The 23,382-nt window shown below is 35.8% G+C and overlaps 1 protein-coding gene and 1 long non-coding RNA gene across 5 annotated transcripts; one reads left to right on the top strand and one right to left on the bottom strand.

Annotated features, from left to right (window-relative positions):
- The first annotated feature begins 6,210 nt into the window (after positions 1–6,210).
- LOC105054136 (F-box protein At4g00755) lies at positions 6,211–16,933 on the top strand. Its single transcript, XM_010935578.4, has 6 exons — positions 6,211–6,395; positions 6,525–6,661; positions 13,412–13,828; positions 13,920–14,098; positions 15,337–15,455; positions 16,045–16,933. Exons 2-6 carry the CDS (start codon positions 6,535–6,537, stop codon positions 16,256–16,258), a joined length of 1,056 nt encoding a protein of 351 aa, XP_010933880.1. The 5' UTR covers positions 6,211–6,395; positions 6,525–6,534; the 3' UTR covers positions 16,259–16,933.
- A 50-nt stretch (positions 16,934–16,983) lies between these two features.
- On the bottom strand, positions 16,984–23,131 carry LOC105054138 (uncharacterized). Of its 4 annotated transcripts, none has more exons than XR_833559.4 (6): positions 22,121–23,118; positions 21,886–22,017; positions 20,230–20,442; positions 20,059–20,123; positions 18,760–18,874; positions 16,984–17,235 (listed from the first exon to the last, which is right to left on the bottom strand). It is a non-coding gene; the product is annotated as an uncharacterized lncRNA (long non-coding RNA). The 4 variants fall into 4 exon arrangements; XR_012135310.1 differs by lacking the exon at positions 16,984–17,235 and having other exon boundaries at positions 18,527–18,874; positions 22,121–22,325; positions 22,952–23,131; XR_833557.4 differs by lacking the exon at positions 16,984–17,235 and having other exon boundaries at positions 18,527–18,874; positions 22,121–23,114.
- Positions 23,132–23,382: the final 251 nt, after the last annotated feature.

Genomic DNA, 23,382 nt, shown 5'->3' with positions numbered 1-23,382 from the left:
GGGTGGTTATCCTTTTTAAATCATCTCTTCACAGTTTATTCATTTATTGCCTCAATCTGGAGAACACTGTCATTCTCTTAATGTGCATATCCCTGATTGTGACCTTTGGGATCTTTATTCTAAATGGAAATGTGAATTTTTTGTCAAAGATTTACATCATTATATCTTCATATTGGTTGTTATTGTAGTTTGGAGTTGTTGGCATGAAAGAAACTACTAGATTTTTCTACATAATAATTTTGAGCCTTGTTTTGTGGTCTTTAAAATCTCATAGCTCTTGAATAAGTGGTTAAACCAAAGGATCTTTCTGAGTTCTATAAGCTTTGTGATAAATTGAAATCTCCACTGGCCAATGGATATGGTGCTATTTTGACTAGCAATGATCTCTTATGATTTTTCTCAATTATTCCTTTCTTGCTGTTTCTATAACTGGCTTGTTGTTGCTGCCCTCTGGTCTACTTTTGTTCCTCATCAGAGACAATGATGGAGGAAGGCTTTTGTTAATCATTTAAGGCTAACAATCTGTCTAAGATATGGTCTTGTAAGAATCAATGCTACCTTTGATTCTCTTTTTTGGCATCTCCTACTCTCCTCTTCTTATGCTCTCTTGGTTACCATTCTTTGGGAGACGATGATAGAAGATAATTTATCAACATTACTCTTTGTGATGTCTTAATCTTGTACTAATGGATGTTCTACTGAGCCTCTCTCTTTTGATCTTTACTTACACTTCGTTCGGTTTACTTCTTTATTTCTATATACCCTTTGCAGGTTTTTGATTTTGTACAATCTTCTGTTTCTCTCTACTGTATGTAATCTTTTGTACATTTTCTCATTTTTAATAAACTTTGGTGAGCAATGGGAAAACCTCCATTACTCTCCTTGTTTGTCAAAAAAAGAAAAGAGAAAAAGAGAAATGTAAACCCATGGGCATAGTCTTCCTTTAACCTGATCCCTTCCTAGACCTCTCCTATCTCAAGAATAGAAGATGCTCTAGTGCAAGCACCAATAAATGAAGCTCAACAAGTCCAATATGGCAATTGTTACTGAGACTGCTTGGATGGCCAGGATTAATTCCAATGAAAGTTATTTTTTAGTTTATTTGGACTTCCTAATCCATTAGAATTGGAGACAACTGTGAAGATTGTGCCACGTAAAGATTCTAAACATGAGATTGGGGCCATCGGTTAGTGATACCAATGGAAATGAAAATCTTGACCCAGATCCCAGCTAGAATGAATGACCCCATGAGAGTTTATAATTCTTACAAACTCATCATACATAGGCTTAATTACTTTAAAAATCTTAGACTTTTGAGGGATTTTTATTTTTATCCAGGACTTCGATTTGTTGCAATCAAGTCCTCAAATTTTTCAATATTACAATTTCTTTCCTAAGTGCTAGTTCCATCTGACGATCGTGATAAAAATATCATGTGCTATCATGTGACACAGTATAATTTGATGTGGTTTAGAATCAGCTGATATGAAATCTTAAACTTCTTCTTCTTTCCTATTTCTTTCTTCTAGCTGTAGTTTTTATTTTCCATTTCATTATTTTTTCTCTATCTTTTTGGAGCATGATCCACCTGAAAAGAAGAAGATGAGAGAATAAAGCACGGAGGAGTAGGATTGGTTGTTCTCATCTTTTTCTTGACTTCTTTTAAAATTTAGATTCTCTAATATTAGCTTTGCAAGTTTATAAGATTAGCTACAGATCAAATGAATCAATAATTTGAATCATTACAAACCTAAAAAATCTATCAATCATATAATTTCTCAAGCAACTGTAAATTAAAAAAGAAAAGACAATTAAGATCTCTATAACCTCAAAGTTCAAATTTTTCAATATTTGATAAAAAAAATGATGATGGAAGCACTCTTGGTGGTGGTTGTTGCCTTCATAGAGAAGAGTTTAGAGATGGTGATGGCATAAACAAAGATACCGATAGTGGTGTAGGAGGTGGTGGAGTTTTAGAAGAGATAGCGATGGAGAGAAAGTGATGAAATTAAAAGTAAAAATCCTAGCTAAAATAAATAAATGGAGAAGAAGATATTTAGGATTCTACATCAGCTTTCATTACATAACACATGATAGCACGTTATATTTCTATCACAGTCATTAGACGGAAATAGCACTTAGGGAAGAAATTACAATATTATAAAAGTTTGAGGATCTGATTGCAATGAATCGAAGTTCAAGATAAAAATGAACACCCCCAAAGGGTCAAAAAATTTTAAAATAATTAAGCCTTATAAATACAAATCAAAAATTATTTTGTAAGCAGCAGTTCAAAATGTCTTCTTTCTTACAAAATATCTTCTTTCTTACATGGAAATCTCTTGGACTTTTTTTCTGATAAAAATTATGCTGAGATTATCTACCCATCTATCTTTATTACACTATACTAAACTATTTATAATATTTTAGATAAGATTTAAGATTTATGATATTGTAGTTCTATATACATGTCTCCATGAAACTTGCTTAGCTATCAACATATATTCTGTAGGTTCTATAGCATAAGCTAAAAGTGTTTATTTCATGATTTTAAGTTGCATTATGTATGAAACATTTGTAGTTATCATATCGATATGACTACAGCATAGAAAAGTGACTAAGTTGATTTAGGAAAGAATTTGTTAAGCTTCTTCCTATGCACATCAGAATAATGAGATATTCCGAATGATCATTTCCAAAAGAAAGATTCTAGCAATAAGGATGATGCTTTGATAATTCAAAAAAATATTTTACTCAAAAAAGAAGAAGATATTCATAAGAAAAATATCAAACCATAAAATTGTTGTTATGCAATGGATCAGAAGAACAATATCCATTGATGTTACGGTAATGATTCCTGTTTGAAGATTTGAGGGTGGGATTACCAGCATCTAAAGAGCAAGCTACTTATTTAAGGGAGAAGGACTCCCTCAAATTTGATGTCAGAGATTAATAGAAGCTCTACTTATAACAAAAGGTTTGATTTTGGTAGACAAAAGAAGTAGAAGGGAGAAAAATATCGCATTTCTTGTTAAACTATAAGAAATCCTTTTACGAGAATCATGGTGGAGTTTTATCAATCTTTCAATAGAGATGATGGAAGAATCTCTAATGTGTGCAATTACTAGGCTATAGTTTTCTTTGCAATTAATAAACATTTATTAGGATCTCTTAAAGGGGCTCATGAAATCCTTAATCAAGATTGAGTAGGGGTGGCAAAAATCGATCCAACCTGCCAATCCGATCCATATTTGATCCATCTTAAATAGGTTTGGATTTGGATTAAACAGATTCGGATCATAAATAGATCGACCTATTTAATCTATTTAATAATCAGATTGGATTCAGATTTTAGACAGGTGATCCATTTAACCCGTTTAATAAATGGGTCAGATCAGGTCGAATCAGATTGTAACCCGTTTAACCCGTAACGTTTAGGGTTTTTAGGGCTTCAGGATTTAGGGCTGCTGTTCTGTTGTTCCGTCATTCCACTCATTCGATCGGTTCCATAGCTTCTGCTATTCACCACTTCGGCACTTTTCTCCTCTCGATGCTCTAGTCTCTAGGGTTTTTCATCCCAACTCATTCTCAACACCCCTTTCGATCGAGGATCCCCACCATCTTCTCCACCACCATCATCGGTAGTAGGTGGCTATCTGCTACCAGCTCCTCTCCATTCGCAGCCATGTTGGCTAGTATCATTCCTGCACCTCCTGCCGCATTCACCACCTCCCCCTTCACCACCTTCCCCTTTAGGGGCATTTTTCTCTCTGTTTCACTTTCGATGAGAGCATCTTGTTCCGATTTTCATTTGGATCTATATTTTTTTCTGCAAATATGATGTTTTTATTCGACTTTTTGACTATTTTCATGGGATTTTGTACAGTTAATTATTTTCTACTTAAGAATCTTGTATTTTTGTGATTTTTGATGGGCTTTTTGGGGTTTTGTTTAATAAATGTGCGGATGTGGATGATATTGCTGATTTTCTGATGTCTTAAAGATTTTGCCGTATTAGATCTGATGAGGTTGGTTGTAGCTTTATTGATGATCAATTTGGAGTTGTTTTTTGGTCTTGGTTACTAGATCTGTTGGTTTTTAAGAATTACTGCAATTGATTTGATTTTTTGATTGGAAACGGGCAGATTTGGTCGGTGGCCGCCAACAGATGCTTCCACCTTCTCCGATGCTAATTGTTTTAAGGTTTGTTTTAAGGTTTGTGTAAGGAGACTATGATTATTTTAGAATATCTGATTCAAATTTCAAAACAATAATAATCTTGGATGGTCTTCTTCTACAAACAACTGATTGTTGCTGTTTTGATTTAGTTATAGATGAAATACTAAATCTGAGCCTCCTCTTCCTCTTCCTTTCTTTGATGTTCTAATTATTTTTAATTTTTTGATGATGATGGAATTTGGCTTGGAGTTAATATTGTATCCTATTTAAATTTTTTGTATATGCTATTGTTGTATCTTCTTCTTTTTTTATTAAGTAAGTTTTCTCCTCATACTTTATATTATTTAAAATAATTATATTATTTAAAATAATCATATGTTAAATAGTGGCAGCATTTGTTCTCCTTTAATTTTTAGTTTCAAATGGTATATTTTATTTTGAATTACATATGCTGGTTACTTGTGATGTTTGTCTTATTTAAAAATAGGTTAATGGATTAAGTCAGATCGATTAAATAGGTTGTTCATCTAATAAACAGATTAAATGATAAATAGGTTAAATAGATTGGGTCAGATCGGTTAAATAGGTTAATTGTTTAAGAAACAGATTAAACGGATTGGATCGGATGATCTGTTTATTAAATGGGTCAAATTTAGATTCAAAAATCTGACCTATTTAATAAATAGATCAGATTCAATTTTGATATTTTCTGATCTGATCGTTATTTATTAGATTATCAAATAATATTAATTTATATTGCTATTGAAAATAAGATTTTTGAAATCAAAGAAATCAATGATTATAGTTATTTATTAGATTATCAAACTAGCATTAATTTATACTACTATAGAAATTAAGATTTTTGAAATCAAAGAAATTGAGAATTATTTTCTGAAACTAATTTTTGAAAATATTTAATATATTTATTTTAATTTTTTTAATCAATTTATTTGCTTTTCCTCCCATGTTTCAAAAAACAAGATATGGTTGAATTGTGGCTCTATCCCTCACAGACATAACACGAATAAATGAAAACATAACACCGAGATACTTCAATAGGGATTGGCATCAACTACAACAGATCAGACTACCATTAATGAAAAGTAAAGATTGAAGCCAAATCCACTGAATACCTTGGTGAAATGATATATATGTTGATGCTATCCTAAGCAAAAAAGACCATGATGTGGCTGCGAGATAGAACACCAAACCATGATCTAGAATGTAGAAAACCTGAAATATAAACCCTAATACTATAAGAAGCACCATAATGCAGAAGATAGAAGATAATCTGCATTAAAAAAATGCAGCAGTGGCCTGAGCTATAGAAATGATAAAGAGAAGGTAAAACTAATAGCCATGCTGTAATGACGAACTTTTGTCGTAGCTTGAGAACCTTTTTAGTACGTTAGCTTTCATGAGAAGACTGGCTTTGTACCGTCATTTTGACTAACATGGTCACCAAATACGACCATCTTCTAACTTAATGCGAATCCTATCATTTTCAATTCCCGGCTAAATCCAATGTCTCATGCTTCCAAGCCACCCCGACATATCGCCCTCACAGAGTTCGCCTGCTACCGAAACAAGGAATAAAATTTCTACAAAAAAAAAAAAAAAAACAAGGAATAAAAGTATTTTGCGCCCATTTTATTTTAATACTACGCTCCGTGTCACCGGCCACAGCCTGTGCACGCGTCGGCCCCGCGGGCGCTCGGCGCCCCAGAGCGGCACCGCCAAAACGGGTCCACCCGCAACCGGCTAGCGCAGGTCACCTGGAACCGTCTCCATTATTACCCCAGATAAACCGTGGATTAGTAGACAAATAATCGTAATCGTACAAAGAAAGTCGATATGTCCACTCTTCTTTATCATCACTATCTCCACCGCCTTGTAATGGAAGTGCGAAACAGAAATAAGGGCAGAGGCATTTGGCGAAATAAGGGGGGTATTTATATCAACCTGTCGTGGTGACGCCTTCAATTAATGAAAAAATAATCGCAGGGTTTTGAGGAAAACCGATAAAGCGAGTGGGGTGAGGGGGCTCGATACCGCGAATCTGCAATCTCTCGGAAAGGCGGTGTCGGTGGTTCCCATCCCTTTCTAGTAGGGTTTCTTTTTCTCTACCTTTCTTCTTCTCCTCCTCCTCTTTTCTTGATCTCGCTGGGGTTCTGCTTCTTTTCTCTTCTTCGGATCTCATCGGCGGCAGTCTCGAGGTAAAGTTCGCGTCCTTTGTGTCCTATCTTCGTCTTTCCTTCGGTTTCGCGGGGGGGAGCGCGATCGATCAGCGTTCTCCGGTGGATGGGGGTGTGATGGGTTTCTTGTTGTGCTTTTGTGTCGATCAGGTTGTGGGTGATGGAGAATTGCTGGGATGTCCTGGAATGGCTGGGGCCAGACACCTCCACAAGCGTGTTCATGTGCCTGAACGATCCGTCTGATCTCGTGCGAGCCAGTGCTGTGTCCCGATCCTGGCGCCGATTTGGTGAGACACCATCTCGTGCTGTAGGATAGAATTAATGTATATTATTTAGGTTATCTGATAATAAGTGGAAAAAACTTGATCTTTTATTGTTTTTGATTTGCTGGCTTGCCTAGTTTATATCTCAATTACGTGGGTGTGTTTCATGCTGTAGATGAGAATTAATTTATGTGTTGTCAGCTAACCTGATAATAAATAGAAAAAGATTACTTTTTGTTGTTTAACTTTTAAAATTTTTTTCCTGGTTATCTTGATACAAGACGTGCGAAACTCCATGTACTGTGTTTTTGTTGATCAGAGATGCTATTGATTTGATGTATTCACCTTGTAATAGTTCACAGAAAGGTTGCAGCTGCTATTAATGCTTTATGCTGTATGGGAAACTTCTGAGAGGGGGGAAGAGTAGTGAATTTTTTGTTGGTGCAATAGGCGAAAGAAAAGGGGATGATTAATCGAAATTCATTTTGTCGTTATCTTGAATCAGGAAGGGAAAAGGTTTTTGGCCCTCAGGCGGTAGAAAATGGAGACCAGATGATCTTTAAACATTTTATATATTTCTTTCTTGTCGGCCTCATGCCACCAGTCCTTCAGGATAGAGTATAAAGGAAACCTATCAAGAAATAGCTGGATGTTGTCAAATAATTGGCACGGGGCTGTCAGATCTCTTTATTTTTCTAAATTGAAGAAAGAAATGGCTCTCTCTCTCTCTGTTCATCCATAACACAAAAAAACATATTGACTAGCATGGTTAAGATTTTCCATTGAAGTGGCAAAGAGCAAGTCTGTGTGAGAGGCCACATGTTTAAGTTGCACCTTGTCATAGAGTGGAGATTTAGTCCATCATTTAGTAAGCAACAAGCTTTGAAATGTCATGGACCTCATGGTACAGGGCTGTACCAATCACATACAGGCATGGTATATGCCAGACTTCTCTGTAAATACATGGTTCATTGATATGTCTTGGTCTGATAGGCAATGCATACCTCAATAAGCCTATGTATGCGGCATCAGTTCAACTCACTGATGGGAAATTGTAGATTGCAGAAGAATTTGAAGCTATCCTTTCTTAAAAGTAGGAACCTGGATGCTATAATGTGGACATTGCTAATGATAGTAAAGATTTCTCATAGGTTCTCAAAAAGTTCTCAGTAATTTGATACTCTAATGTCAACTTCCGTATAATATGCAAGATTTGTCAACTCAATTTGGAGTGGACAAAGAGAATGATCCTCATGTCAAACTATCTTCAAATTTTTCCAATGCAAATGTAGGACCTCTTTTATGTTTTTTCAGATAACAAGGTTTGCAAAACCAGTATCAAGAACTGTCCGATAACATTACTGGTTTGATAGGTACAGTCGACATGATACAATGCGCACCATGTATCAAGATAGCTTTTTGATAGTTTTTCTCACTTTTAGCCATGGTATCATAGAAACCGAATCAATATGGGTTGGTATCGGACGGTAGCAGGCAATTTTGTTTGGTTCAGATCGATACAAACCGATTCGGCTCATATTACTAAACTAGATCTTGGTATTATTGGTACCATGGTATTCCGTACTAGTCCGAACCGGTCGATAAACCCTGTGCTGTACCGTACCGATGAAGAAACGGTTTGGTTTAAGCCGGTTCTTCGGAAAGTGGCTCGAACCGGACCGAACTGGTCATTTCGATACGGTATCGGACCGAACCGCCTGATACTGGATGGTTTGGTCTGGTATGGTATGGTACGGTACCGGTTCTATCTGATTTGGCTTGATTTTCTTTCTTTTTTTTTGGTCGTTGAGTGGGATTTTTTTTTTAATTTTTTATTGTCGGTATGGTACAATACAGTAAGTACAGTACCATATCGTACCGGCTGGCAAGCAGCACGGGTTCCGGTACCTAGTCCGCGAACTTTGGTTGGTACCCTATTGGTACTATTCAGTCGATATGAGGTGGTATGGATTGGTATGGCAAACCTTGATAGAGATCATCCATCCATTAAATCCCAAGTGCTTGTTATTCTCCATTAATTTGGACTCATAGACCACATTTAGAAATAAAAAGTGCAGATATTGTAATAAGTAATCAAAGATGGTCTTTCCAAATAAAAATCCATCGCCAACCAATTGCTGAATTTAATGCCACTTCTTTTAAAAATTAAGTCTGGTAGGATGCCCAAGTAATTGATGATCTTGAATTCGTACAAAGAATTCTGTGCAAATTAAGGCCCTTCATCATCTCTGACTAGGTAGCTGGGTGTTAGAAATCATTGATGATTTTTAAATCTATGTTTGGAAACATATAATATTTAGTGAATGCTAAAATTTAAATCTTCAGCTAAAAATAAAAGGTTATGCATATCAAACCCCCCCTCCCTCTCCCACCCTTTTCCTTTCTAATTGATGTGGGAACCATGCTCTTGTTTGTTCTTTGTCCGCTCAAAGAGATACTTTTATAGTTTTATTTTTGATAAAATCATCATTTTCTTTTGTTTGCTCTCTTGAGCGCTTATACAGTGTGGTCAATCCTACCTTTCATTTGGCTGCTGTCTTCTGGACCTATGCAAATTTGTTTTTGTTTCATCACATATAAGCAAGAATGGATATCTTCAGCCTCTTGATGTGGGACAGGAATGTTTGTTATAATTCTTTGATGAATATTTCCAGGAACCTAGCAGCTAAATTGAGGATGGATAATTTGAAGCATCCCAAGCATGGAAGAGATCTACTTTTCGTAGAACTTGCACTTTGCTTTTGGAACTAAACTTCTTGGATTAATGTCCTCGTTCTACGTAGCAAGGATTGCAGCCTTTTAATGTCTCTCAGCCAAGTAAATAGATTGTCTTTCAGTGTCTTGGACCACCTTGAGCAGAAGCTCAAACAAGAACTTACAAGAGGCTTTTGTTATATGTTGGAATAGTCATAAATTAGAATCTGGAATCTTGCCAACTTTGGAGGAGAAACAACTAATTATTAAAGTAGATTTTTCTAGGAGCCTTCCTGCTTGAGAATATGCTTCGAATTTCATACTCTAACATTTTCTTCATGCTAGGAATGCCAAATTGTACTTAACCCATTTTATTTAGAATGTTTTTTAAAGCTTGTTATATGGACTTGCTGAACATAGACGAAAAAACATTCCTTTAGAAAGCCATTTAGTTAGCTCTATTTGTATTAATAAGTGAGGTATTAGAACAGCCCAAGTTTTTCAATCTTGTAGGATGGGGATGATCCGGTTTTTCCATAGAACGGATGTCTTGTCCTGTCCCAATAGCGATCTCATATCCCGGTAGGCATCCTTTGTCTCCCTTCCTTTCTTCTTTCTTTTTTTTCTTCTTTCTTTCCTTCCTTTCTTCTACATTCCTTTCTTTTTTTTTTCTTTTTCTTTTTTCCTTACCCCTTCCTTTATTTCCTGTTTCCTGTTCTTCTTCTTTCTCTTTCCTTTCTTCCTTCTTTCCTTCCATTGTTTTTCTTCTATCTTCCTTTCTTTCCCTTTTCTTCTTCTTTCCTTTCATTTTTTTCTTTTCTTCATCTTTATGTCCTTTCTATCTTTCCTCTTTATTCTTCTCTCTCTGCATGGATGGATTTCAAACTTTCAAGCCATCTTGGACTTTTTTTTATAGGAACGGGATAAGATAGCTAGGACACCTTCTATCCCACCAAGACTTATAACCTTGGAGCAGGCAAATATGTTTTGGTTGATGCGGCCATTATGCAAGAGGAGAGGATTGTTAAATTTGGAATTATATGCAGTTTGTGAAGGGATTCACTATTTACTTACCAAAATTAATGCATAAGGTAGAAAAGATGTTTCCTTAGATGGTTTTATGCCTTTATACTCGAGATTATTTTGTGGTGCGTTGTGTGGATGCTTATTCATGGAACATTTTCGTTTGTTGTTGGGGTAAATGTTGTTAGGGGGAGGAAGTGGTGGATTTGCTTGCATTATTCAAAATTTTAGTTCTTGTGCTTAGGAGAATCTTAGAGGTCAATTCCTTATGGTAGCATTTTTTTGATAAATGAATCTATTCTTATGCTCAATACAACATGAATTCATGGGAGCCCAACTTTTGAAATTCAAGTTTCTCTAACTTGTGACTTGACGGAACATAGAAAAAATATATTTAGAATCTCTTTTCCCCCAAAAGTGCACATGTGAAAAAAGAAGAGAGAACAGGAATATTATACTACAGAAAAAGGAAGTGGTGAATTTGTTGACCAAGTTGTGACCTTTGTCGGATGGGGATCAATGCTTTAATGGTGATACGGATTGATTCTTGGCTTATCATGATGCAGAGAGCTTAATCTTGTTATAGACTGATAATTGAAGATTGATGCTGCTGCATCAAGTGTCTCATGTTCTTGGGAAGGTTTTGTTGTTGAGGATAACTTGTAGGCTTTTGCCTTTTTTTTTTTTTGGTTAGATTGGTAATTGCCTGATTCCCTAGGCAAGAAGTGTAACCATGTATGCACCTCTTATTGTGAAGTCTGTAGCCTAGTATGGGGTATGTTAGGATTTTTTTTTTTTTTTTTAATAAATAGAACTTTCTTTATGAGTTAAATTAGTGCAAGTTATATGCTCTATAAGATCATTAGTATGTACACTAAATTAAATGGCAATTTAAGGCTTATTTTGTTGGTAAATTATATGAATTCTATAGTTAAGAACCATATAGAAATGTATATGATTCAATAAATATTACCAAAAGATTATATAAAATATTATATAATATCTACAAATTTTAGGAGATTGTGAACTTTAGGTGGCCATCAAGGAGGCTGAGGGCATCACAGCCGATGACTTCTTTGATGACTTGTGAAACAAAATGGGGCAATGAAGTATGTTGTTAGAGTTATATGACTCCTAGAGGATACTTGAATAGAATTTGTAGTTTTCAAAAGTGAATGAGGAAATATGAGTATGCAGGAGATTTAAAGTTTGCCGAGGGAAGGAATATAGAGGTTGGGTGATCAGCAGCTTGGAGGGCACCTTTTGAGCTTATTATTCTGTCACCTCTGGTGGTTGGTACACATGATGAAAAACCAGTTGGCAGACTTGCACAAGAAGCTTGGTGACAGCATTGTTCGAATTAGTGTCTCTATAAGGGGCTGTTTTGGAGCAATAAGGAAAATATTCGAAATTGCTTAAAATTCCAAACCCCACACAACCCCTCCTCTCCCCCCCCCCCCACCCCCACCCCCCACGGGGTGGTTGAGAAGAGCTATATAGACTTAGTGAGGAGTATCGACACTTTTCCTATCTTATTTCATTTCGTTTTCAGATGCAAGTTTACTTCTGTATGGAGTGTCCATATTCCCTGTATGACAGCAGCATAGAGGGATCTCACTAGTGATTATTATATGTGTACAGGGCCTTTGATCTTATACTGCTGTATATAGAAATATTAAGGCATCGGCTAAGCGTCTTTTCATTTATTGCAGGATTGGCAGTAAGATATGGATTTCTATGACGCTATAGAAATGCATTTGACCTTCCTGTACGACCTAAGGAACATGGCTAACTGAGTGTTGTAGGAAAGAACTGTGGAGTTTGATCCTTAAGGCAGTGCTTTGGGGTTTTAGATGAAAACTATAGAAGATTACATGATTTAATCACATTGCAACTGTTTAAAGGACATGTGGAGTTTGATCCATACAGCATTGTTTGGAGGTTTTTTATGAGCATGGTTGAAGATTACATGACAATCTTGTTCCAGTTGTTTGACAAAATACTCCTCTGTTGAAAGTTGAAACCTAGAGTAACTTTCTGTAGCCTTATGTGGGGTAGGAAGTGGAGAAAGACTTGCAGTAAATGACTTTCTGAGAACAGCTCCAAGTTTGATTAGCTTCCCATCTAATGAGGTATGATGTATGACTTCCATGTCAGACATTTGATAGTGATCCATTGGGTGATTCAATATCTATTGAGCTGAAAACTCAATGAATTAGGGCTGCTGGAAGTTAAGAAATAGAAATCGTTAAATCCATGCGTGGGAGCAGCTGTATGTGGAAGAGAACTTGGTATATTTTTGTTGGCTTTGAGGAAGGAAACTCTGCAGTTGATGAGAGAAGTGTAGGAAGAGATGAGAATCAATTATGGCCATATATATAAGGCTGCCAATGGAATGGAGTATGCACTTGCTAAAAGTAGTACAACAAGGTAAAGTGACTTGTTGCAGGCATCTTTTCTTGACATCCTGACCTTATATTATACCTTTTGGATTTTAATAAATCATCAATATAAAAAAATTAAAAGAAAAAAATTTCATGGTGATGATGCTACCGTTCATTGGTTAATTAAAGATAGCACTTTCTTCAGTTGTCCTGTTGAATAGCTTAATCTCATAGAGGGTTGTTAAATAAATTAATTTAACTTGGAATCAAAAACATCTTGCCATGGGTGTGTGATTTTCCTTTTGGATAGTGATGTTGTTGGCTATGTTGGTTAGTCGATCAATGGTTGTCCTCCCGTCCCCGCTGCATGAAGATTCTCTGCATGCTATTTTTGGGCAAACAATTCTTTTTACTGCTTCTCTAGTATTTTATTCCATTGTGCGGAAGTTTTGCGAACCTTGATTTCATCTAGGAAAAGAATTGTGGGAAAATGCAGCAAGAATTTTTTAAATCAGAGGACTTACTAGTGGTTCTAAGAATGGATGATAGCATTGCATGTAATACTGTATAAATGTTTTGTTGTTGTTGTGGACTTAATATTGGTTCTAGATATTATTTCTAAGAAGGAAAAAAAAATCGAACTGTATTGCAGTTATTTTAAATGGTTTTAGCAAAAATCTGTGCAAAAGAATTTGCCCGGAGATATCAAATTTTACTCGTGTTATCGAAGTAAGAAGTTCAGAAAGGTCTGTGGAAGTTGGATCGAGCAGTGCCATTGAATGGGAAAGCCTAGAGAGGGAGCACAAGGTGTACACAAATTTGAGTTACTGCCTTGTTTCACCCAAGGGCAAAAAGGATTGCATTGTTGATGCCATTAGTGCTTCTAGCACTGATAATTATCCAGATGAGCGCATTGATAATACACTGGAACCAAGAGATCAAGTGGATACGAGGCCTTCTTACTGGTCAAGTGGAGGACAAGTAGATCCTGGAGTACCTGAAACTTTAACTTACAGATTGATTTCCAGGTTATGCATCGTTGATGAAATAAAGATACAGCCGTTTAAAGGTTTGCCCCTGGATACTTTGCATGTTCACATAGTTCTGTTTTGCTTGGATTATATTCTCTTGTTGATTTTTTTTTTTTAAATTCTATTCAGCATTCTTTCAGTTTGGTGATCCCATATATTCAGCAAAATCTGTGCGTTTTCGGATGGGTTATTCCAGACCATCCCAAGGGACCGGAAGTTGTGTCACAGACGGATATGCAAAAAGTCATGCAGATGCTGATGACAACTACAGCTGGATGTATGTTTCACCGGAATTCCCAATGGTGCAGGTGAGTTGAACTGCTGCATGGTTCTTTTTGCTTGTGCTTAATCTAACTCTAAAAGCTGTGGCCTTACCGTAATTCATTATAGCCTTAAAAAAACTTCCAGTAGCAAGCAACTCATTTTTCTTGGTAATGTTGAGTATGTAATTTGATCTTGGTTTGCCTACCAAATCCTACTACATTCTTAGCTTAAACTTCGCAACTTGTTGTCATAGTTTACCCAGCATGGGCCATGATATTGCAGGGAATCTTAGATTGCCAGGTGTCTGATTTGAAATAATATTGTTTTATAGTACCGCACTTACAACTTGAAGCAGTTGCATAGATGGTCATCTGACCATGCAGGCAATAAAATTATTGCTTTGGTAATTTCATTTGAATCTTAACATGTATAGTTTACTTACATTATTCTGTGAGGATAAGAGGGCCTTGGTTTGATGTTTATATTAAGATAGCTTAGGATCCAAGGAAAATGGTAAGGTGTTGCATTAAACCTGTATGTTTGATGCAAGGTGCACATGCAATGACCATCCTCACTAGCCCATAACTTAGAATTCAATCTTGCTGCTACATATAAACATGACTGACTATTGTTGCATGATGCAGCAATATACAGCAGTCACGGCACATTGTCTTCATGACAGCAGAAATGTCAGAATATATAGACACATAACTCTTCGTCAATTCACATCCATTTATTCAAAGAAGAATTAAAAGAATAACATGAAGAACGTAAGCAGATATTCCTGCACATGCAGGGGCCATGTAGAGGGAGAGATCGTGATCTACTTTGTATCTTTTGTATTCATGAATGTCCACATGTTTAATAATATTTAGGTTGAAGATGCTAACGTGCCTTGATCTCTCTCTCTCTCTCTCTATATATATATATATATATATATGTATGTATATATATAATTTTCTCCTTTCTTCATTGATACTCTAGTCAGCTATGAAAGTTGGGAAAATTGATAATTTATTATTGCATTTTGCAATCTAGACTACAAAATGGATGAGGCTACGAGGTTTGTAAATCTTGGAAGACAGGCGAATATGTTGTTTCATAATAATTATCCAAGCAGGTTGAGTTTTGATGCATAGGTGGCTCGAAGTTGCAGGTGTTCTCATCTGGCATTAGTATTCTTTGATCCGATCACTGGTTCAATGATTAGCAACCTAGCCTGCATGAAGTTTTTCCCCTTCTCAAAATTTAACTTTGATAACAATGATTTGTCATGCACCAGGAAAATGTTTTGCAATCTTTCAAGCTTCCACGCCCGGTTATCTGTATAGGTGGAATAGTGCAGATTGAGCTGTTAGGTAGAGTCCAGAAACAAGCAATGGATAGTTTATATTACATATGGTGAGTCTCTAGAAACTTGATTATTTAAATTTGTTCAGCAATAATTACTTGTGTGGCCATGGATTTCTTTTAAGCACCATACTGCAAGGGGTGGTTTTCTCTATCTTATCATGTTTTTCCTGTATGGAATAACTTATCACGTTAGTGAATTGTGATTATCAGTTTTAATGATCATGCGTTTGGACATCCATATGCTATCTAGGCTTGAAAGCCTGTAATAGATGAGTATTTGAAGATGCTTCTTGAATGTGTTATTGGAAGATCATCGTGATTGAACTGAGGTCAAAATTTGCAATGATGCCAGATATTCCAATTTCCTTGCTCTCTTGGTACAAAACTAGCTTCTAAAAACCTTTCCTTATGATATTTGTAGCATGTGTAATAACTAGTATATTTCCAGGAATGTGATTGTAATGAATGCTTAGTTTCTCTGAGCATGTTTCACAGATAAAAGTATCACTGTATTGACATATTAGTGCTAGTTTCTCTGAGCATGTTTTGCAGATAAAGGTATCACTTGATCGACATATTAATGCGGTCTTTGTTATTGTAGACTGATCTCCAGTGTCTTTTTTTTGCATGTTGAAAGTGTGTGCCATGTTCAAGTGATGGGACGCCCACTGTCACCTGTATTAGAAGTGGACATCCGTGGAACAGTGGGGAATTCTGTTTTGAAGTACTTCCCAGATGCTAGCTTTGGAGAAGATGAGGCAAGAGAGTCTCGATGGCATGCATTTGCAGCAAGAATCAGGCATTTGGGAGCTGGAAGGGGATGGAATCTGAACACATTTTTTGACCCATAAACGTATCTGATGATGCAGATGGTCGACATGAGGAGTCATTTGCATGATTTACTTTGGTATCAGCTTTAGTAAAAATCCTTATCTTCTCGTGTGTTTAGGATGTAGCAGATTGCTAAGAGCGTTGCCTCTGGGATTGCTTAAGTAATGAGAAGGAACCCGTGCCAATTTATTATGGGGTCTACTATGTATATCGACCAAGAACATGTTTAATTGGCTGTTTTGGTTGCTACAGATTTACCAATATGTAGGTCGTTGGAGCCAGAAAATTGCTAATTCTGCAACTAGCTTCCTCACAAGCTGGCAAATTGGCTGGTTTGGTTGTAGTTGTAGGATGTGTATTATCACCGACCCTGAAATTGGTGATTCTGCAAGCAGCTTATACATAGGCTGGTGAGGTCCTGCTGTGGGAGGTGGGTGCTGCAGCTGTGGATGCTGGTTTTCTTTGTTAATGCCGTTGAAGATGTCTTTTTAGGTAGACATGCCGTTCGAATGTATTGTTGAAAATGTCTTGGTGTTGTCCTTAAACAGGTGTAAATTAAGAAGCAGAAGAAACCCTCTCTGAAAGGGGCTGCATCTTTAGCGTTCCCAAGCCTTTTATTGCAACGATGCTATTATATGGAAATTTTTTTTTATTTGGAAGATAATGGTATCTCCTATTCGGATGGATTGAGCATAGCCGTATCATTGGCCTATGATTTCATTTATGTAAAAGATGTAAAAATATTGCTACACCTTTTCTTCTCCAATTTTTGATTTTTCTCGGAAGTTCTGAGATGCCTCTTCTTTGATGCTTAATCTTCTCGCGAGGATTCCTGCATCTAAATGTCAATCACCTTGCGCCTGCATTATAATAATTGGCATTGTTCCGACAGGCTGGGCCACACGCCTCCCTAAGCTTGGTCCGAATATTTTCGGAGCTTTGGGCTTGCTCTATGCACGAAAATTTTTGTGCACTGCAGGTGGCGCACGTGCGGTTCCTGTAGTCATTGATTCCGTATGAGATCGGTGAAAAATTTTTTTTTTTTCATATATTACATTTCAGCTTCATGCATGAACCAATCATCCGTGATGCATTTGTAGTATATAAAAAAAAAAATTTATAAAAAATTGAGGGCTAAGTTGGGTCTTAATTCAGACTTAGGTCCAATCTAAGCCTGATTGGGCCAATCTGAATTTACGGTCTCTTTGAAAAGGTTCAAAGACAAACTATTTTAGATTATGCAAAATATATCATGTAGAAAAAAATATATTATTTTTTTATTTAAAATTTTAAATAATAAAAATATATTTTTTTAATTTAAAAAAATTATAATATTCTATGATAATATTATATTTATCGTGAAATTATGATTTTTTTATAAATAAAATATCATAAAAAAAATATATTTTTATTATTTAAAAAATTTATAAATTTTTAATAATAAAATAATTTTAATTTTTTTAAAAAATTATGATATTCTGTACGTAAAAAATTATAATTTAAATATCATTATTTTTTAAAAAAATATTAATATTTTCATCGTTCAAAATTTTAAATAAAAAAATAAAATTATAAATATTAAATATATTATTAAATATATATTAAAAAATAATAATTATATGCTACGTTGGATAGTGCACTCTATATTTATTTTATTGCATTATAGGCAGTGCACCAAGACTTTCGCTTGATCATATCTTAAATTTGATCAAATTGTTATGTTTTCTTAGGGCTCCACTAAGGTTTGAAAACACCAATATTCAACGGCGTGAGTCCAAAGATTTTCAGACCTAAATTTGGCTTCCTTTTTGGGCCTTGTCTGGATCCTAACTCGAGCCAATGAAATATCTGAGCCTGACCCCAAAAAATAAATGGGCTTCATATTTTAGTCAACATCCATGCTGAAATCTTTTGAGCCTAAGGCATAATCCGATCCAAAGTCAGACCGGTTTGAGTACATTTTCAGCCCAACATATAGAATGCCATGCTAGATTTATGGTTTACTTTGTGCAGTTTTCTGACTCTTTGACGATTGGTTTATGAATATTCCTACCGTGCAACAATCCAAGGATAATAAACTGTAGCTATCTAATTTACGAAATCAAAAGGGAACTCTGAATTAGTTCACAGTATGGTTTAGTATGATATACTAGCATTACGCCTCAAATTTGGGATATAATATGGTTATACAATCAAAAGATATAACCCATAATAACATAAAAATAATAATCATAATCTCAAAATATATCATTCATTAAATAATTAAATAAATACTTATTCAAAGCAACTAAATCCAAATTTAAATACTAAAATTCATAATCTCAAAATTCTGAAAGTCACCAATTATAAATTCAAAATAAACTGAAGAACTAAAATTCTGTTATAAAACTGGCAAGCTTACTGGTGCAAGCTCCAAAGGTGGACCATTCTTTATTCTTAATGAGCCTATTTATCTAGAAAAAGAAAAAATAAAAAATAAAAAAAACATGTGAGCTACACAGTTCAGTGAAAACTAGTTAACCTTGAAAAAACAAAGCACCATCGCTGTAGGAACGAAGAAATGTTTTGATGCTTTCTAAGCATTTAATGATAGTCAGTCCATTCATTCAGCAATGTTTGTTGTAGCCACCGGTGCACTGCAAAGAAGTCCAGAAAATAGTATGTGGTTGAAAGATCAATCCGTGATGAGAAGATCAATAGAACAAGGTGTATGAGTGTAGCTAATATCATCATAACAAAACGAAGCTACATGCATGGATAAAAGAAATTTTATTTGAATTTTGAGTTAGGAAATTCTGACGGCAAGGCAAGCTAGATTACTAACCTTGTCCTTGTTAATTACATATCCTTTGGCCCCAGCAGAGAATTCACAAATCAAACATTGAAAAAAGGAAGTATGATAATATGGGAGAAAAACATCCTAACTTAAACAAATTACTGAAGTGTTTTAGCGCCTAAGATTCTGCATTCAGTAAGGAGAAATGGTTGCATGGCCATATGTATATGGATGAATGAGCATCTTAGTTTCATGGCGCAAAACGTGATGAAAAGACAAAATCTATGTTCAGATCAAGATCAAACAAGCATTAAAACAAAATAAAATTAACATGCAGATGCAGAATTCTGAATGTCGAATTTCAGATTGTTCAGAAATATAGGAAAAATAACCAAGCTTCTAAACATGTCCGCTCAAGTACAATCAGCGTGTCAAGGAATATTTTTTCCACTAAATATGGGAAAGATTGTTTTGAATTCTTAAATTTTGAAGCACAACCACAATACGCTCCATAGGCAGATAACTAACTGGGAAGATGGCAGACTGCTATACTGACGTTTGACTGAAGTTCTTGTTCTACAGAATTGGCTTTTTCTTTTAAAAGGAAGGTACTAATTCGAAATGGTTTGTCATGGTTGTTCAATCTTTTCATGCATAGTTGAGTGTTGGCAGATGGTTTTCACATGTTAATATCATCTCAGAAATTCAAAAGATTTCAACCGTAAAAATTAATTGTGATGCAACAGCAAAAGGTGCCAACAGGAGCTAAAAAGTAAGGTTTCTAAAGTTAAAATAATAATAATAATAATAACACCAAAATCTTAAAGAAGCTCTTCAGCCTTGATGCTACATATGTTTATAGAATCTCATTACAGAAAATCAGGAAAGGCAAAAAAAAGAAAAAGAAAAGAAAAGAAAAGGAAGAAAGCTACCAGGAATCATAAAGCAAAATGTTGTAACAAGAGTGGCCTCCAAAAACTTCTTATTTCATTCAATAAAGAGTTCCATATGCATGTGAATGTAAGTATGAAAGGTATAACCAACCTATATACGTGAGGTGCTACTAACTGACGAAGAAACAATTCCTAATGGCATTGAGCACAAAGCTCCTGAAACAGTATGTGAAGCATAAATTAACGCTAAAAATTTAGATACATCTAATATTTGCCTGCATATAAAGATTTGTAAACATAGTATGGCACAAACATTTATAACCTTAAAATCTGGCACAAATATGATTCGCAGTTTACCCTCATGAACAACAGGAACTTGTTCATAGACACATTCTTGAACAGCTCTTGCATACTCCAACACCATCATTCCTGTAGGGAGCCTAAACTCATGGGTCATGTCAAGAAATAAAATCTCATTGACGTCCACAGTCAAATTTGATCTGACATAGCCGAGAAAGTACTTCAAATGTCGCCTCTGCTTGATAATAATAAATGAAATAGTTAAGCTAAAGATCACATCCATCAGATGTTTCAGCAAAGATGTCCATTAATTTAAATATGTAAAAGTTGAAAGCATAAGATTACTTGCAACAAAAAATGAACAAACATTCTAAAATTGCAACACCATGAGGAGGCACTAGTCCATCGATTGATAAAGGAAAGATTCCACAAAAAATTGATGATTTTAATATGTGAAGAGAAAGCTAAAAGAAAAAAAAAAATGTCAGAAGATGATATATTGTGCTTGCACATGGTTTTGCCACATTTGATGTAAAATTTGATAGAATCTAGGTTTGATTTCAGCTTTATATTTCAGCTCCATTTCTTTTGTGGAATTTAATTAAGTTCCACAGAAAATTAATTAATTGTGAGTCATGTATAATTGTTCATGTATATATGCCTTTTCATCAATCAAAAATAAGGACAGAGACATTCTATAGCAATATTATATATATATATATATATATATATATATATATATATATATATATATATATATATATATATATATATATAAAACTTTCCATCATTTATAATTTTTTGTATTTCAAACTATTTTTATGTTGTACATGCTTATGCACTTCCCGCAGGAACAAAGAATGCCTGTTCCGCCTATCTAAAGGTGGCATTATAATACCCTTCATTTAAGGGAATGGTGCTTCCAATAGAAACAAGATTTTGTTGCTTTCCACAAATAAAATGTCAGGATGGTGCCAAAGTCAGATTTCCTGTACATTCCACCCCCATCTGCAGTTTCAGGTCGATGAGAATAGATTGAAATTTAGGGATAACAATCCTCTCTCTCCAATCCCCCCACCCCCCTGGGTCTTTGACTTCTTCTCTCTCTCATGTATTCTAACTCCCCTTACACCTTTACCTTCTCTTCTCCCTGTTCTTCTATTTCATTATGTTGTTTACAACACCAAATAGAGGAAAACCTGATGAGTAACTGATCTAGTTACATCCTTACCATAAACACGTCGAGCAACCTCTGTTCCTCACTTGTAGTCAAACAAAAATTAAGATCACTGGATACAAAAGCTAACTTATACAAAGCCAATTTTCTGGTTGCATCTGCTGATGGAGTTCAAAAGTAACAAATATACTAGCCTAATCCTTTTCCAGATTTAGAACGACAGATACGACAGTGCCACAAATCCTGCAAGATCAATGAAATAGTATTCATCTTAGATGCCTTCACATCCATGTAGTATCAAATTTTGCAGGCGTGCATGATACATGTGTATTATAATTATACGAGTTTATTGTTCTCGTTCACGTATATCCCCATACATGATACACAGGATTGCATATGATTTGGTCATAAAGAAAGTTCAAGAGCAACGAAATACCCAATGATACACCATAAAAGTGGGAGCTTAAAAATAAAGGAAAGATTTGCAGCACAAAAACTGACCACAGCTTCTTGAGGGAAAACACCAGGGGCACGATTGCCACCATTACAGTATGATGCACAACACCACCTTTTCTTGGCTCATGGTGCAAAATACTCAGCCACAAATTTCTTCCAGTATAATATAGAATTATCCTACAATCAACAGCAAATTTGGTTAGACCAACTTGATATGCCAATAGCAGTATCAGGGACTGATCTATCAGATACATGAAGACCAAAAAATCCAACAACTCACAGGCAGCCGATGCCGCTGGTAATACATGTACTCCATAAGCCGTTGAGCACATGTGGCACCAATGATCATTCCCCCATTTGGAGTTCCCCGAGTCTGGCCATCACCATGGAAGAAAACGCCTGAAGCTGGTGAAGACTGTGACGGGCCTCCACCTCCGGCCACTCTGGCTAGGGCCATCCAAGGAGCTCCACTGAGAGGCGCAAACCTTACGTAAGGAATAAGGAAGTTAATAATAACAAAATAAAACCCCGGAAGCAACTCCTTAACAAGGCCAAGATCTCTCTTTTCTTATCCTCCGTCGCTTCCAACCGAGGAGAAAACGAAGTATGCAAAAGAGAAATTAAATCGGAAGCGGTTCGCATTCAAGAAAAGACATCTCCTTGAGTCGCCAACTTGGGGGAAATGGCTGTCTTTAACTTAAATCAGGAGACATTAATCTACAAATCGCATCTCTCGTGCAAAACATAGGATTCTGAACATAAATGCTGCAATCTGAACACTTTCAATTGAAAAATACAAGAAAACAACGAAACGAACGCAGATGGAATGGTGAACGGATGCACTCTCCCAAGAAAGATAAACCTGATAAACCCTAAAAACACCCCCAATGCCTCGGATTCCGTCTTTAACGAGTAGAATCGGGGCAAAAGAAAGCAATATTGGTCGCCGTGGTTTTCTCCATACAACATCCTGATCTCACTGGAATCGTTAAAACTAGAAAGAAAAATGACAGTCGCATCTGCGATTGGAAAGATTGCATCTTTTACCCCGGAGAACGAGGGAAAAAAAAAGAGAGAGAAAAACATATTAAAAAGAAACATAGCGACCAACGATTTAAATGGAGTAGTTCTAAGAGTCATTGATCCAGATCGAGCTGGGATGAAGCCACGCTCTGCTCCTGTTCTCGTTCGACGACGCGCCTCCTCTCCTCTCTCTCGCAGCAAAGTCGGCCTTCATCTTTATTCACCGGCTCCGACCGACGCGTGGAGTTTTGAGGCGAGCTTGCGGGATATCTGTCTAAATCAAAATAAAATAAATATAAATATAAGTATGAGCAAAAATGGAGCCAAAAGTCCTTATCGCAGATAGGCATGAGCAACAGATCAATATACGATCCGATCTAATATGACTCGGGTCGTATCTGACACTGTCCGATTGCTACAGCAATAAATCATACCAGATGCAATTCATTAAAAAAAATCAAACTGAGTTGAGAATTTGCGATCCATGATCCGATCACGATCAATCCATAAGAGCCTGAA

This window comes from Elaeis guineensis, chromosome 11, assembly GCF_000442705.2.
Source record: "Elaeis guineensis isolate ETL-2024a chromosome 11, EG11, whole genome shotgun sequence".
NCBI lineage: Eukaryota > Viridiplantae > Streptophyta > Magnoliopsida > Arecales > Arecaceae > Elaeis > Elaeis guineensis.
This window is presented reverse-complemented; position numbering and strand designations above follow the sequence as displayed.

Coding starts and splice junctions, on each gene's coding strand:
- LOC105054136 (XM_010935578.4), top strand. CDS start 6,535: ATGGAGAATTGCTGGGATGTCCTGGAATGGCTGGGGCCAGACACCTCC. Junction 14,099..15,336: donor CGGAATTCCCAATGGTGCAG/GTGAGTTGAACT, acceptor GTCATGCACCAG/GAAAATGTTTTGCAATCTTT. Junction 15,456..16,044: donor GATAGTTTATATTACATATG/GTGAGTCTCTAG, acceptor GCATGTTGAAAG/TGTGTGCCATGTTCAAGTGA.